The sequence below is a fragment of the Onychostoma macrolepis genome, chromosome 01, assembly GCF_012432095.1.
Source record: "Onychostoma macrolepis isolate SWU-2019 chromosome 01, ASM1243209v1, whole genome shotgun sequence".
NCBI classification, from domain to species: Eukaryota; Metazoa; Chordata; class Actinopteri; order Cypriniformes; family Cyprinidae; genus Onychostoma; species Onychostoma macrolepis.
In genome coordinates this window covers 29,806,421-29,821,100 of record NC_081155.1, presented here as the reverse complement: position 1 = coordinate 29,821,100, position 14,680 = coordinate 29,806,421, and the positions used below count along the sequence as shown (strand labels likewise).

Here is a 14,680-nt window from a genome sequence, read left to right as displayed (position 1 = left end):
AGAGTACAAGGGCATAATACAACACTCTTTTGGAGTTACTGGGAATGTGTGAAAAATAAATCAGTACTCGTGGCATCTAGGTATATGGTGTAAACCACATTGTGTAAGTCACAAACAAATGGGTCCACCTGTAGTGGTTTCAAGTAGCCAGCAGTCATGGAAAAAACTCTTGTTATCTCTTGTGAAAACATCCACTCCATAAAACAGTCCTCACCTCCTATAGTTTCCAAAAAGACTGATTTTTATGCTCTCAGATGGAATGAACAATGAAATAAAGCACTGAAACAAATTTTTGAGCTTATGCTTGTAGGCTGTTTTTGAACATTAGCCTTACTTCTCCCAAATACGACGAAAAAAGACAAAAAAACAACTAGTACTTACAGTGGAATGTATTTAGAATTTCTTTTTTAAAATGTTCTAAAATATGTGTAAAATCATTTTACAAAACATGTATGCCTTACATATTAAGATGCAATTATGGAAATTTACATCACAGTGTACTTGAAACATAATAAACAAAGAAACTTGTATACACAAATAGGGCCTATAGGGTCTTTCATATGATGTATCATCACAAATGATCCAGAAAGCAGGAAAAAATTAAAGATAAAAAAATCACTACAGTATGCTGTTTCTAATGGTTACACTTACATATTTATGCCCAAGGGATGGATTATGATTTGTTTGTTTGTTTTAGTATTTATTATCCAGTTTCTTCATTGCTGTGTTTTAGTAATAAGGACAAATGACATATTAATGTAAAACAAACAACCTTAATTGTTTACTTAATGCAAATTAAGACATTAGATACCATGCATAAATAAATCTTATAGGTTGTATAATGATGATGCACTTGTATTCACTTATGCTTTTCTACTAAGAAAATAAGTTTTCACAATTATTTATGGTTTGGCTGCTTCCATATTATATAATATATATGGTTTCCCACTTGCAAAATCAGAGATGTGACTTAAGAGTTTTCCAGGTGCACTTGAGGGCAGCATCAAATTACACATTCTCAAGAGACACAAAATATATATTATGAAAACATTCTCAATCATATGGAGAAATACCAGTGTCAGAAATGTTCAAATCAAGTGTAAACAAAACACACCAAAAGAGTGCACATACAGTTTACATACACCTTGCATAATATGCTAAATGTTCATTATTTTACCAAAACAAGAAGGATCATACAAAATACATGTTATTTCTATGTAGTATTCTCCTGAATTTGATGTGACATAAAAGGTGTTTACATATAGTCCATAAAACAAAATAATAGCTGAATTTATAAAAATGACCTAGTTCAAAAATGTAATTACGTGAAGAAGGAAGCAAGATGCATTAAGATCATTTGAAGATCAGGGTAAAATTATACTTATTTTTACTTCTGGGAAACATGTAAGTATCTTTTGTAGCTTCTGAAGGGCAGTTCTAAATGAAAAAATTTGATCTTTAAACAAATTAAGAAAAATTTACACATCTTCATCCTGTTCAAAAGCTCTTAATGCATCGTATTTCCTTCTAGAGCATCAGTGAAGGTTTGAACCTTTTGTAATAATTGTGTATGAGTCCCACAGTTGTTGTAAGTGTAAAAAGATGGATCTCAAAATTATGCAGTCACTGCTTGAAAGCTGAAAACTGCTGAATGCTGAAAAACCAAAGAATTTGCAGGACCTGGAAGTTTTTTTTTTTTTTTGAAAAACACCGGCCAGTTTAATGGTTCACTCCATTCAAACAAGTGACTCATGAACAACCATCACAAAACAACAACAAAAAACAATCTGTGGAGCATCTAGGTGACAACACAAAATATAACATTTTGAACTAGGTCATTTTTTTTATAATTATTTTGTCTTCTAGACTATTATGTAAACATCTTTTATGTAAAATTTGTACTAAATGAAAAATACAACTGTACATGCTGATAACATAAAAAAGAGCCCTAAAACATGCTTATTTTACAAATCCAACAATATAAAAAATGCATTGAGATGAGATTGTTGATGATCAGATTGTTCTCCAGTTTTGATGTTAAAGCAACAACAACCAAACATGCACAAACTTATGAAAACATCACAACTGGCAAAGGGGTTACACACAAAGTGAAAAAGTCTAATTGAGTTGATTGTTTTTTCCTACAGTTGTTTATGACCTTTACCCGATAAAAGAACACCATTTAAGGATTTAACATCGACTATACGTGTCGGTTTATTAGGCACAATTAGTGTGTAGTCCAAAAACCTTCCTAAATTTACTGTACCCCTTAAAGGGATAGTTCACCCAAAAATGAAAATTCTGTCATTAATTTCTCAGCCTCATGTCATTCCAAACCTGTAAAACCTTTGTTCATCTTCGAAACACAAAATTAAGACATTTTTGATTAAATCTAAGAGCTCTTTGACCCTGCATAGACAGCAGCACAACCGAAATGTTCCCAGTGCTTTCCTCTGCATGTAAACAACGCATTCACGCGCTGCTGCTTATGTTGAAAGCACATGCACTGAGGACAGCATGCACGTGCATCGTTTATATGCAGAGGAAAGTATGCGCTCTCCACATTGGCGGCACGCCGAAGCAGACCAGGATGAGGAGGAGAATAATCGTTGCATGAAGTCGTTATTTTTGTTTTCTTTGCACACAAAAAGTATTCTCGTAGCTTCGTTAAATTACGGTTGAACCACCGATGTCCTTGCTGTTTCTGGGTCTGGGAACATTTCAGTTGTGTTGCTGTCTATGGAGGGTCAGATAGCTCTCGGATTTCATCAAAAATAACTTAATTTGTGTTCCGAAGTCTTGCGGGTTTAGAACAACATGAGGGTGTGTAATTAATAACAAAATTTTCATTTCTGCGTGAACTATCTCTTTAACGTATTTTTATAACCTTAAACTTTTTCAACTTATGAAGCATAATTAGTATATGGTTCTGCATGTAAATAAGTACTAATGGAACTTCTTTTCCTGTTTGTTTTTTTTTAAATGTCCATATTATCAGCCTATTTTTCCTTAAAAGGAACTAAACTTATTTCAACTGAATGCAAAAGAAAAATAATAATATTTTAGACTGATGACACAAATTTAAAACCAATCCGAGTTTAATCATGTTTTCGAATATAATTATGTAATGACAACCCATTGACAATCTTTTTAATAGTGTCCATCCAGTTGCTTTTTTCTTTCAGTCAGTTGTTTTGTCTTTTGTAAAATGTCTACTTTTCAACTGTTTCAGCACACACCACATATTCTTTAAATGTAGTCTTTATATTTGTTACTGTCAAACCAACATATTTCAACTGAATTTTAGTAAATAAGAAAAAGTTTGTGTTCCAAAATTTTAAACAAAAGCACGGTAGTTCAGAAGTCAAAGTTAAATGAAGCACGGTAGTCTCTCTCCCATCTCTTGTCTTGTTCTTCTTTCCTCTTAAGTTCTTTAGCACCGAGCGTTGTTCCTTTCTCCTGTCTCTTCTCCAGTCTTTTCTCCAGTCTTTTCTCTTTACGCATATGTAGCACTGCCTGAGGATCCTTGGCCTGGAAGTGTGTGACTTTGGGCTGCGGGCTCACTCCATATCCCAGGCCCACCTGATCTCTCTTTAGAACCGTGCTTACTGGGTTTTTGCGGCCGGAGTGGGCGGGTCCAAGACCAGAAGAGGGGTCCCACCCCAAACGGAGCATCATTTTGTAGCTGGTGCTGGAAGAGGGCAGGCAGTATTGAGGGGTGGCTGGGGGGCGGAGCTCACTGAACTGATGCAGTGTGGACCTGTTGTGTGTTTCAGTGCTGTCTGTGTAATGCACAGCACACATATTACACCACTGAGACTGAACACTGTGGAAACACACACAGACACACGCTGTTATTCTCAGATCTGTTCAAGTTGGTCAAAACTAGACTATAAGATATGATAGTGATTTTTAAATTTTTTTTTATTGATTTTCAAAATCTTTTCATTCCATTTTTCAAGGTACACTGCATCGCGAACAAAATGAACTGAAGCGTTAGGACATTACATAGCAGTTACTGCACAGGGCACAGCTGAAAGGCTGCAGCACTGAAAAAAACTCTCTAGTAATGTTTTTGCAGACATGCGTATTCAAATTGATGTATCAGAATTTCCAGTATAATTATGTTTTCTTATTTTTCATATTCATTCATACAGTATATTCATTATAACTTATTCTTTTATGGTTTTATTACATTATATTCATATTACTGTATTATGTTACTCATACTCAGTTACTCAAGTATTATGCATTTTTATTCATAATTCTAGTTAATTACAGTTGTACTCATATTCCATTGATGTAGTATATTTCCTTCATTTGACATATAAAAGGTACATTTTAAGTGATGTTTGGACAGTATGTTGGAAACCTTCTCTGCTAAAATATTTTATATGCAAGGATGTTTTCTAAATTTGTCTTCTATTTTTGGGATACTAGATGTTCTTTTCCATGAGCAGGTATTTGCAAGAAGATGCAAAAATTGAGCATTATCCCAAAAATTGAACATTGAACTCAATGTTTCTCCTTGCACATGTACAGTACTTATCTGAAGCATTCGTATAGTTTGTATTTTTTAGTTTGTATAGGTACTTTTTTATAGATAGTATATTTATATTTATAGTCAAAATCTATCAGTAGGATAGTTGTGTATAGGTTTATATTGTCTTACTCCATTGTTGTATGCCTGTATTTATGTAGCACCGTGGTCCTGTGAGGCACGACATTTCGTTCCACTGTATGCCCCCGCATGTAGCGGAATGACAATAAAGCTCAACTTGACTTGACTTGACTTGACTTGAACTCTGTTGTTTCTGCTAGAAGGATGTAAAACCATAACCCATGTCTCCAGTTTTATCTTATATCTATCTACTGCATTTTATAGGTCATGTCAACGTGATCTAGTCCTGAACTAAATTCACCTTAGGTAGGGGAAATATTTGACAACCTGTAGATAATGACATAATGGAAAAATTAGTTTGACATTTTATCGATCAGGCATAAACATTCCATGATGCTGTAAGAGGATGTAAGTCTTTAGTCTATATATTGCTCCCCAAATTGGCTTCTTTACCTTTTTCTTATTGCATGCTTTGAAGATCTTCATCTCTTTAGATTATTATGCTCATATTTTAGTCTATTCTCCTAGAATTTTAGCAGAATATGTTCAATTTGGATGTTATATTCATTTTTTAAATATATATTTTACATTTAATCATCTGTAATCTTTAATAACTTATACATATAATAATTTGATTTTAATAAAATATAATTTCAAGGAAAGACTTCGTCTGCCTGGATCTCTTTCTCCTGCATCAAAATGAACACTTTAAATTATGTACTGGTGGACATGCAACATTACTTAGTAAGGTATTGACGATACTACTGTTTAAAACATACACTGGCATTGTATTTTGAAGCTACCGGTGTACCGTGCAACCCTCCACGGGACATTAATTGATAAACTGGAGTTGAGTGGATTACTTGTGGATTGTTCATGCTTTTATGAGCTTTGTGAACAATCATTCTGACTGCAGCAAATTTTCCTTTAAGAGTGTTGGAATGAATACATTTCTTAAATTATACATTGTTTGGTGATTTGGACACCAAGTGAACCATAAACCATCTCTAACCTCTCTCTGTTTGTAGTAGGTGTGTTTGTGATCTCTGACACACTGAACTGCTCCAGTTCTCTCACTACATCCTGGTGACCTGCCTGCAGGGCCAGATCCCGAGCATCTCTCCCCTGAGAGAGAATGAGAAACAAAACAGGATGGAGATAAAAAGAGAGGAAATGAGACAAACAAGAAACAAACAGAGATCATGTTTAGGAAATGGTTTGCAACCTAATACATCAATAGTGTTTCTACAGGATTGTGAGCTTAGGTAGCAGGATCACTTTCCATAAAGGGTATCAGTTGGCTTAATTATTTTAGTTTAAATATATATACTAGGGGTGTGCGATATGACGATTTTTGATCGTGGACGATAAAAATGTCTCCACGATCTGCTTTTGAAGAAATATGGTAGTATAACCAGTGGAAGAAGTCACCGCCACCAGACTGCTCACTCGACCACAGAGAACACTGTGGCATTATTGCATATTATCAGTATATGATTTTCTAATTTACATTATATGTTATACAGCTGATCAGTTAAGAACAAATAAGCTTTCACTTATTTGTTTGAGGCATAATAAGGTTCTTCACGTTGTTAGTTTCAGTTTATCATCCAATAAGATAATGTAACTCTGACTGAGCAACACCCAACTGAATCACTTGCATTTTATACATATCTTGTACTTTATTACTTTTTTAATTTATGGTAATCATTTAATAGTTGATTACTCTAGTCTATCTTTAGTTAATAAAATTGATAATACAGAAATAGGTTCTACAAGTTATCTAGATATCCCACCAATCTTTCTTGTCTGATGTACTCATAACCACACCTTAAGTGACACATGATCCAAAAATCACAATGTCATTGGCAGTGATGGGAATAACGGCGTTATAAATAAACGGCGTTACTAACGGCGTTATTTTTTTCAGTAACGAGTAATCAAACGAATTACTGTTTCCCCGTTACAACTCCGTTACCGTTACTGACAATAAAATGTGGCGTTACTATATTATATTATTAGAATTTAATTTTTCAGTTCATCTGAATGGATGCGCAGTGTAGCTGTATTTGACGTACCATAAACTCTAGTGTGAAGGCGCACAGACACGCACGCAAACAAAGATACAGAGCAAGAGAGTCTTTCATAACATGCAGAACTGACCCGCTACATGTAAACGATATTCTTTGTTGTATTTTCCTGTCAAAATAACGGAGTTCCTTTGGAATTCTTCAGCTTTTAAGAACTGCCGGTTTCTCTGGTAGTGGGCGGGGCTAATGCGAAAACGACAATCTCATTGGCTGGCGCTCACCTATTATCCAGAGCCATGGCTCTGCTATTATCATCCCTGTTTTAATTTCAGCAAATCAATTCGAGTGAACGCAGACAACGTGATTAATATTCATGAACCCAGCAGCTCATTAATCCTTAGTGCGTTTTATATTGATGACAAATATGCCTTCACTTGGTTATTCGAATTACTAAAGTTCTATCATCATACAATGTTAAATTATCATAATATTATATTATAATGCTTGACTGACTGATACTAAGTGTCAGTAGATAAATAGTGTAGATTAATGTACAATGTTTTTATAATAATAATTTATTCTTTTTAGTGTCCATTTCATTAATTTAACATATTTAATATTGGGGGCATCCAAAGTTATTTGACATTTGAACATTTTTTTTAAAGTAACGCAATAGTTACTTTCCTTGGTAATTAGTTACTTTTATAATGATGTAACTCAGTTACTAACTCAGTTAGTATTTGTGAGAAGTAACTAATAACTATAACTAATTACTTTTTTAAAGTAACGTGCCCAACACTGGTCATTGGTGACTTAAGTATCCATCACTACACTATTTCACCTCCCTAGGTTGGCGGAAGCAAAATCACTTCATAAAATCGTTATATATAGCCTATACGCACACACACACACACACACACACACACACACATACAGTGTTGGGGGTAACGCATTACGTAACGTGAGTTACATAATCAGATTACCTTTTTCAAGTAACTAGTAAAGTAACACATTACTTTTTAATTTACAAGAAAATATCTGAGTTTTTTTTATTGCTGAAGAGTGTTGAACCTTCTTCTCCTGCGTTCTACCGTGCACATGTCAATTTACTTTTCCTTCAGCCTGAGGTTTATTCATTACACTTTTTGGTGTGAAAGGGCTTTTACATTTCTACATACACTTCTTATATTAAAAACACTCAAGCCCTGCTCATATTTAAAAAGTAACGCAAAAGTAACGTAACATTACTTTCCATAAAAAGCAACTAAGTAACGTAATTAGTTACGTTTTTAGGGAGTAACGCAATATTGTAATGCATTATTTTTAAAAGTAACTTTCCCCAACACTGCGCACATAAGATCTGGACTCAAGAAAGCCCAGCTTTAAATGATAGATCTTTATTTAAAATTTCCTCTATTATCTGAATTACTTCTGTCCAATTTTATTTATTTATTTTTTTGTATTTCTTGTATAAACTCAATATATGCATATTTTTATACTCATAAAATTATTTTTCAAAATTGGAGAGAAGTACTATTATTCTTTGTAATAATGCACAATCATTTGTACAGCCTAGTGGTATTAATGCAATACAACTAAGGGAGTAAGTTCATGTTCAAGTTTGGTCAGCAGAAATGAATGGTTGTAGTATGTTACTGGCCAATCTGATAAGTTGCATTTATCAACACTCCACTTTCAATCAATCAACCATACTGACAAACTGTAAACAAATATGTAGAAGCAAACTATCCCCATCTCCACTACTTTTTTAGAATTGAATGTTACACACCTGTTTGTCCACCACTCCCACCCACGCAGCACCGTGTTGCAGGAGCAGCCGAACAGCCTTTGTTTGTCCTGCCTTACTTGCGCACATCACACCTGTCCAGTAAAAATCATCACGGAAGTTGACATCACTGCCACGCCGCAAGAGGTCCTTTAGGGCCCGAATGTTGCCCTCCTGGGCACATCGGAGGAGTTTGTATCCATCACGCTCTGAGGTGTTAACCGGTTCAACGGGGGCAGCTTCTGGTCTTCTTGCTTCTCTTCTTCTTTTGGGACCTCATGTCAAAAGATAATGGGTGATTATGATACAACTGTACAGTTATATCTGTTAAATAGCTACAATTATTATAAACTAAACTCTGAAGGAATGCAAATGCTAAAAATGCTTTAAAGAGCACATGCTGTATAGATTACAGATTGATGTAACAAGTAGTTTAGTAGAACCCACTCTATAGCCTTTCAGCGTGTAAATACACACAAGACAAATTTCAATGCAATTGAAATTTTTATGGAATCATACTTTGAAACATAATTTAAACATACTCTTGTAGCCAAATTTCTTATAGAAAGATACGTTTAAAGGAACAGGCCATCCGAAATAAATAAATAAATAAATGCAATTCTGTCATGATTTCATCAATCTTGGTAACAAATCAGTTTCAGTTCCATTGTATGGACAAAAATGGTTACCAACATTCTTCAAAATATCTTTTTGTTCAGCAGAAGAAAGAAATGCATACAGGTCACCCTCAAACAATATGAGGGTGAGTAAATTATTACAGAATTGTCATGTTTGGTTTTAAGATTTCATTTGAATGTTCTAAAGTTCTAAGTTATGATGAAGTAACAAGAGCAATGCCTCGGTTTAAGATTTTATTTCTTCTTACTCCCACCCTGCTAAAATGCAAATATATTTACAATAAATGATAGAAACTAGATGTGTCTTCTTTTTTGCAGCAGCAGCAGCAGCAGTATAAATCTATGTAAAATGGTTGCCACAGATGCTAAACACAGTTAATATAATCTTGGCAACACGTCTATATCTGCCATTATGTTTTGTATTGTTGTTCATGTTTAATTACAAAAACAAAATATCAGGTTTTGCTGACTTTTATCATTAGTTATTTTATTCTTTTAGTGAAATAATAGGTGTGTAAATTTGGGGGGTCGTGTGCTAACATATTAATCAGATTTGTTTCAATAAAGTGTTAAAGAGTATTTTCATAACAGTATACTATTTCATTACACTATTTAATTGATCATCAGTTATATCAATGTAACAATGTATCAGTTCTGTTGATATTTAAATTTTTCATTTAACTACTTAATACTTTTAAACCATGCAAAACAGTATTCAAGTTGTGTGCTGTGATCATAACTGTCAATCTAATTATTATCTATATCTCTACCTGCTCTTCTTCTCACTCTTCTTGTGGTTGCTGCTTGTCCCTCTTTTGGCTTTTCTCCATCTGTCTCTTGTAGCAGGCTTTGGTAAAAGTCTCTGGCCTCCTCCCCAGTAAGTGTTTGTTTGTCTTCTTTCTTTCTTTCTATCCAGAGGTTTTCCTCTTCTTTGGCTCTGGTAAAGTAGACTGGGTTGCTCATCTTTAACACAATCTCTGCTAAAGAAGAAATTCCTGCTAGATCCAGCAGCAGCTGCTTGTGGCCATGAGACTAAAAACAAGAGAAAGAAAAACAGAAGCTTAAGCTAATATAAAATACACTTCATTTTAAGGTCAGTTAACAGAACTGCCACTGAATTCGTTGGGTCAGTGCTTTGTCGTTACTTTATGTTGATTGTGTCTTTTTATTCCTAGAAAATGTATCCATTTGTGTTTCTGTAACTTAATTACTTTTGATACAGTTGCTTATTTGAATATATCAATTCAAATGCTATGTCATCTAGCTGACTAACATAGACTTTTACGCAGGTTTTGTCGAAATTACAAGAATGATTTGCGATGGTCTTGAAAGCATCACTAGTTACAGCTATCATACAGTTACCTAATAATTGTATTGTTTTCCAAGTATTATGGAAATTAAAACCCTAATGAATGAACTAAAATGCATTTTTTTCCCATATACAGCAGGGGAATAAGAGCAAATCATTAAGAGGAAATGATTGATTTCTGATATTGAGTTATTGTATTCTGTTCTTCTTATAAATTGAACTATCCTAGAGAAAATATGTAATGTAATGTTAGTAGTTATCGAGATGCTATATTTAGCATCTCACAAACCAGAGGGATGTACAATAGTTTAAAAAAGCCTTAGAGAATACGTATCATTAACGTTACATCAGATCAATCGAAGGCAAATAAATAAATAAATACACTTTCAATTTCACGTAAATGTGGGACCAATACCTGCGTGAGTAGATCCAGAAAAAAAAACAAAAAAAGAGACAAACGATCAAATAAACTCCAACTCTACGTAAACATTGTGTTCCTCTTTTTCTTGTGACCTTTATTGGCGAACAGAATCTATTACTGCCACCAAGTGTTCTGGAGCCTGCAGCGTGCCGAGGTACTGCTCTGCACATACCCGGATTGCCAACTTTAGTTGCCTCACTGCAGTGAGAGGTCCAGCTATTAATTTTTAACCCTGTCCTGACATATGAAACAATAATCATAAACATTAAATATTTTGAAATGGATCCGTTTATTAAACCTTTAAAGAGAACATGAAAAGAAGGCATATGTGAGATACAATGAAAATATAAGCTTAAATTGGATAAATAAAAACAAAAACTACATAAGTTTTATTCAGAGGCCCAAACTGAGCACAAATATCAAATTTGGTGCAATTGCTGATATTTATGGTTAAAAAGTAAGATGAAATTCTGATAGTCTGTAATGCGAATCAATACGATCTTAATAACCCAGGCCAGTAGACTACTTAAAACTAAATGCATGGATAAACAATTAAACTCTTGTTGCTTCAGTCCAATAAATGTTCATCTTAATAATTTAAAAGTTATTCTTATGGTTACAAAAGCATTGGAGTAGGCTATAATGTCTCCTCCCATCTCATAGTCTTTTCTATCACCATGCCCCTTAAGCAACATCAGATGGAGCAGTGGCAGTAGTGGTGAAGGTGGAGGTTGTGGGGGAAGAAGAGGAGGAGGAACATTCATCCCTTGAAGAGCTACTCTGTATCCTCCAAAACTGCACAATGTAACGGCTATCAAACCTAACATCATTTAATAATCACTAAAAATATATGCACAGCTTAATGACAAGTATACACAACTTACAGTATGTGTCTGTGTGTGAGTGGGGGTAACTGCATGAATTACTGTTTTATATTATGAAGGATTTTATTTAATTTTGATTAGTACTTACAATAGCCTACTGCTGCCATTGTTCTCAGCACCACTGTCAGTGCTGCTGCTGCTCATTTCACCTGCGATCTTTGGCTTTCATTTATTGAGCGAGTTTCTCTGTCAGTGTCAATAATGAATTAAAGAATGACAGATAAATAAATAAATAAATAAAAATGTTTAAGAAACGGTCTGATAACATGAAAATGACTTCAACAGTTGAGTAAAATGAAATGTAGAATTTCCAAATAATATAAAATAACTGATGATAAATAACAATATCAAAGCCTTTCATAAACTTGCAAATAACCATTTTATCCGTAAATTCATGTCAGGACTGTCTGATGTCCCATTACAAAATAAAGGCCCTCCAAAATCTCATATATAACCAAACTTGACTTTAGTTCTGCATAGCTCTAAAAAGGAAACTCCCTGTTTGCACAGACTAATTTCAATTCAGATTGACAGTACACTACCCCAGGGTAGTCAAAACCAAAGTCAAATTTGGTTATTTATGATATTTTGCAGGGCCTTTATTTTGTAATGGGACATCAGGCAGTCCTAACGTAAATTTACGGATAAAATGAATAAAGTATCAACTTTAAAATGGTCAAATTCATAACGAAATCCAAACAATAAAAACCGTTTTGGCGCTCATATGATCAGTGATATTGGCACAGATTCTGTGTAATAAGCAAATCTTTGTGATTATTGTGTACCCAGTCAACACGTGAGATCACGCGATGATCACAGTGACTGTGACACAGATGCAGTGTTGCCAATTTGGGGATTTTGTCGCCAAATTTAGCTACTTTCTCATTGTTGCTGCGACTTGTATTGATTTTTTGCGACAAGGAGCTATTTTAGCTATATTTAAATAAAAATAGCGATTTTTTGGAGATTTTTAATTTTTTACTTGGCCACACTAGGCCCGTGACCTCTCACGTTTGCTCTCAATCATGCCAATAGGTGCGTTCGACTTTAAGCGGCGCTGCACAGAATGGTCAGTGTCAAAGTACCGCGAGAGCGATTTGAATGCATAGGATCCGTCTGCTCTCTTATCGCTCTCGCGGTGCTTTGATGACATTGACCATTCTGCTCAGCGCCGCTTAAAGTGGAACGCACCTAATGCGTCTGCGCAGTGAACACACATCAGTACATCTGCCATTCAGACATGATGACACACACCACCATTTCATTATAAACATCAAGATGGTGGAGAAAAAAATATGATTAGCTACATCAGTGCATGAACATCTTGTTTTAACCACAGACACAAAAGTTATGCCACAATTCATGCACAATCATGTCAACCAGATACTGAGAGACACAGTGCATCATCGTGTCATGTGTGCTGGGATGCAGTATTTTGCACTTACTTTGTAGTAATAGTAATAGTAAAAGAAGAAAGAAAGTGACCCATACTTGGAATTTGTGATTCAGAATTTACTGATTCAAATGTGTCCTGTAGAGTTACAAGTAGGCCTAAGCATTTCCTAATTTCACTTCAGATTTTTTTGTTATAGGCCTACATCTTTTGTTATATTTTTTATACTGTCATCATTTGTAAAGTAGATATATATTTACTTTCCTTTACCTTTACCAAATTTACCTGTATTTACTTTCTTTTCATATTTGGCGACTTTTTTTGAAAAATGGAGACTTTTGAGGGTGGTTCTAGAGATTTTCTGAGGGAGGGGTTTGGCAACACTGCACAGATGCGGTGATCCTCACAGTGTGAGAGTAATATATGAGCTCATTGTGAACTCAAAAAGATGAGCGGGGTTCTTGTTTCTGTTAGACATCAACAAAAGCGCTTATTGAGAATTAACAGATTTAGATGATGATGTTTTATTGTTTTGTTTGACGTTACCATCAATGTGATTAGTGTTTGCTTTAGTTGGGCTCTTGATCCTTGACTTTATAACATATTTTTTGGGGCTGCTGTAACTGTGTTTGAAAAGCACATTTGTTATGGTGAGGAAATCCAAAAAACAAGACTGCAACCAGGTGATCTTGGTTTGTTACTGATGATAACAGTGCAACCTTCACCTAGATTCAGTATGCAGTCATCGTGAGGAGTTATTCATCTAAAATTTTTATAATAGCTCTGTGATCATACAGTATAGGACCCAGCAGTATCATAATCGTTTAGGAAGGATTTTAAAAGCATGATAAAACACAAACATTTTGAACTACTGTGTCATTTAGACACAAAGAGAGACATCAAGAATCAGTGTATGAATCTCAACAATGGTGACAATCAAAAGCTTCATGCTGCAATGTATGCTGGGTACCTAATCTCTGTGCAGTGAGTGCACTTTGACCTCACATTAGTATGAGCACACAGTGAGGGCGCTGTGAGGTTACACTTTTAGCTCACTGTTACCTCGCATTGTGACCTCATCACGAGTATCCTGGGAGATCATGGTGACATCACTGTGAGATCAAATTGTTGACTGGGTATCATTCTCAAGTTCGAAAAGATGTTTAATTCCCACTTTAAGTGAACCTTAGTTCCCAGGACATCTACAAGATAAGTGCTGATAAAGACAAGAAACGATGAGTCATAAACACATGACAGTATATGACTAAAATGTTGAAGTGTTAAAATAATAATAATAATAATAATAATAAAACACGTTTATTCTAAAAAAAATAATTTTGTTTCTTATAGGAGCTCCTTAAATGATTTTTAAAAAAAGTGATATTTGGGGTTATCTGCATTGGGTCTTTATATCTGCAAAGGGTCTGAATACTTAGGACCATGTGATGTTTCAGTTTTTCTTTTTTAATAAATCTGCAAAAATGTCAACAATTCTGTGTTTTTCTGTCAATATGGGGTGCTGTGTGTACATTAATGAGGAAAAAAATGAACTTAAATGATTTTGGCAAATGGCTGCAATATAACAAAGAGTGAAAAAT

At 34.6% G+C, this 14,680-nt stretch overlaps 1 protein-coding gene across 1 annotated transcript; it reads right to left on the bottom strand.

Annotated features, from left to right (window-relative positions):
- Nucleotides 1-388: 388 nt before the first annotated feature.
- Nucleotides 389-10,951, bottom strand: gpank1 (G patch domain and ankyrin repeats 1). Its single transcript, XM_058789501.1, has 5 exons — nucleotides 10,800-10,951; nucleotides 9,846-10,107; nucleotides 8,441-8,712; nucleotides 5,634-5,746; nucleotides 389-3,826 (listed from the first exon to the last, which is right to left on the bottom strand). Exons 2-5 carry the CDS (start codon nucleotides 10,036-10,038, stop codon nucleotides 3,358-3,360), a joined length of 1,047 nt encoding a protein of 348 aa, XP_058645484.1. The 5' UTR covers nucleotides 10,039-10,107; nucleotides 10,800-10,951; the 3' UTR covers nucleotides 389-3,357.
- Nucleotides 10,952-14,680: the final 3,729 nt, after the last annotated feature.

Coding starts and splice junctions, on each gene's coding strand:
- gpank1 (XM_058789501.1), bottom strand. CDS start 10,038: ATGAGCAACCCAGTCTACTTTACCAGAGCCAAAGAAGAGGAAAACCTC. Junction 8,713..9,845: donor AAGAGTGAGAAGAAGAGCAG/GTAGAGATATAG, acceptor TTTTGACATGAG/GTCCCAAAAGAAGAAGAGAA. Junction 5,747..8,440: donor TGGGAGTGGTGGACAAACAG/GTGTGTAACATT, acceptor ATTCTCTCTCAG/GGGAGAGATGCTCGGGATCT.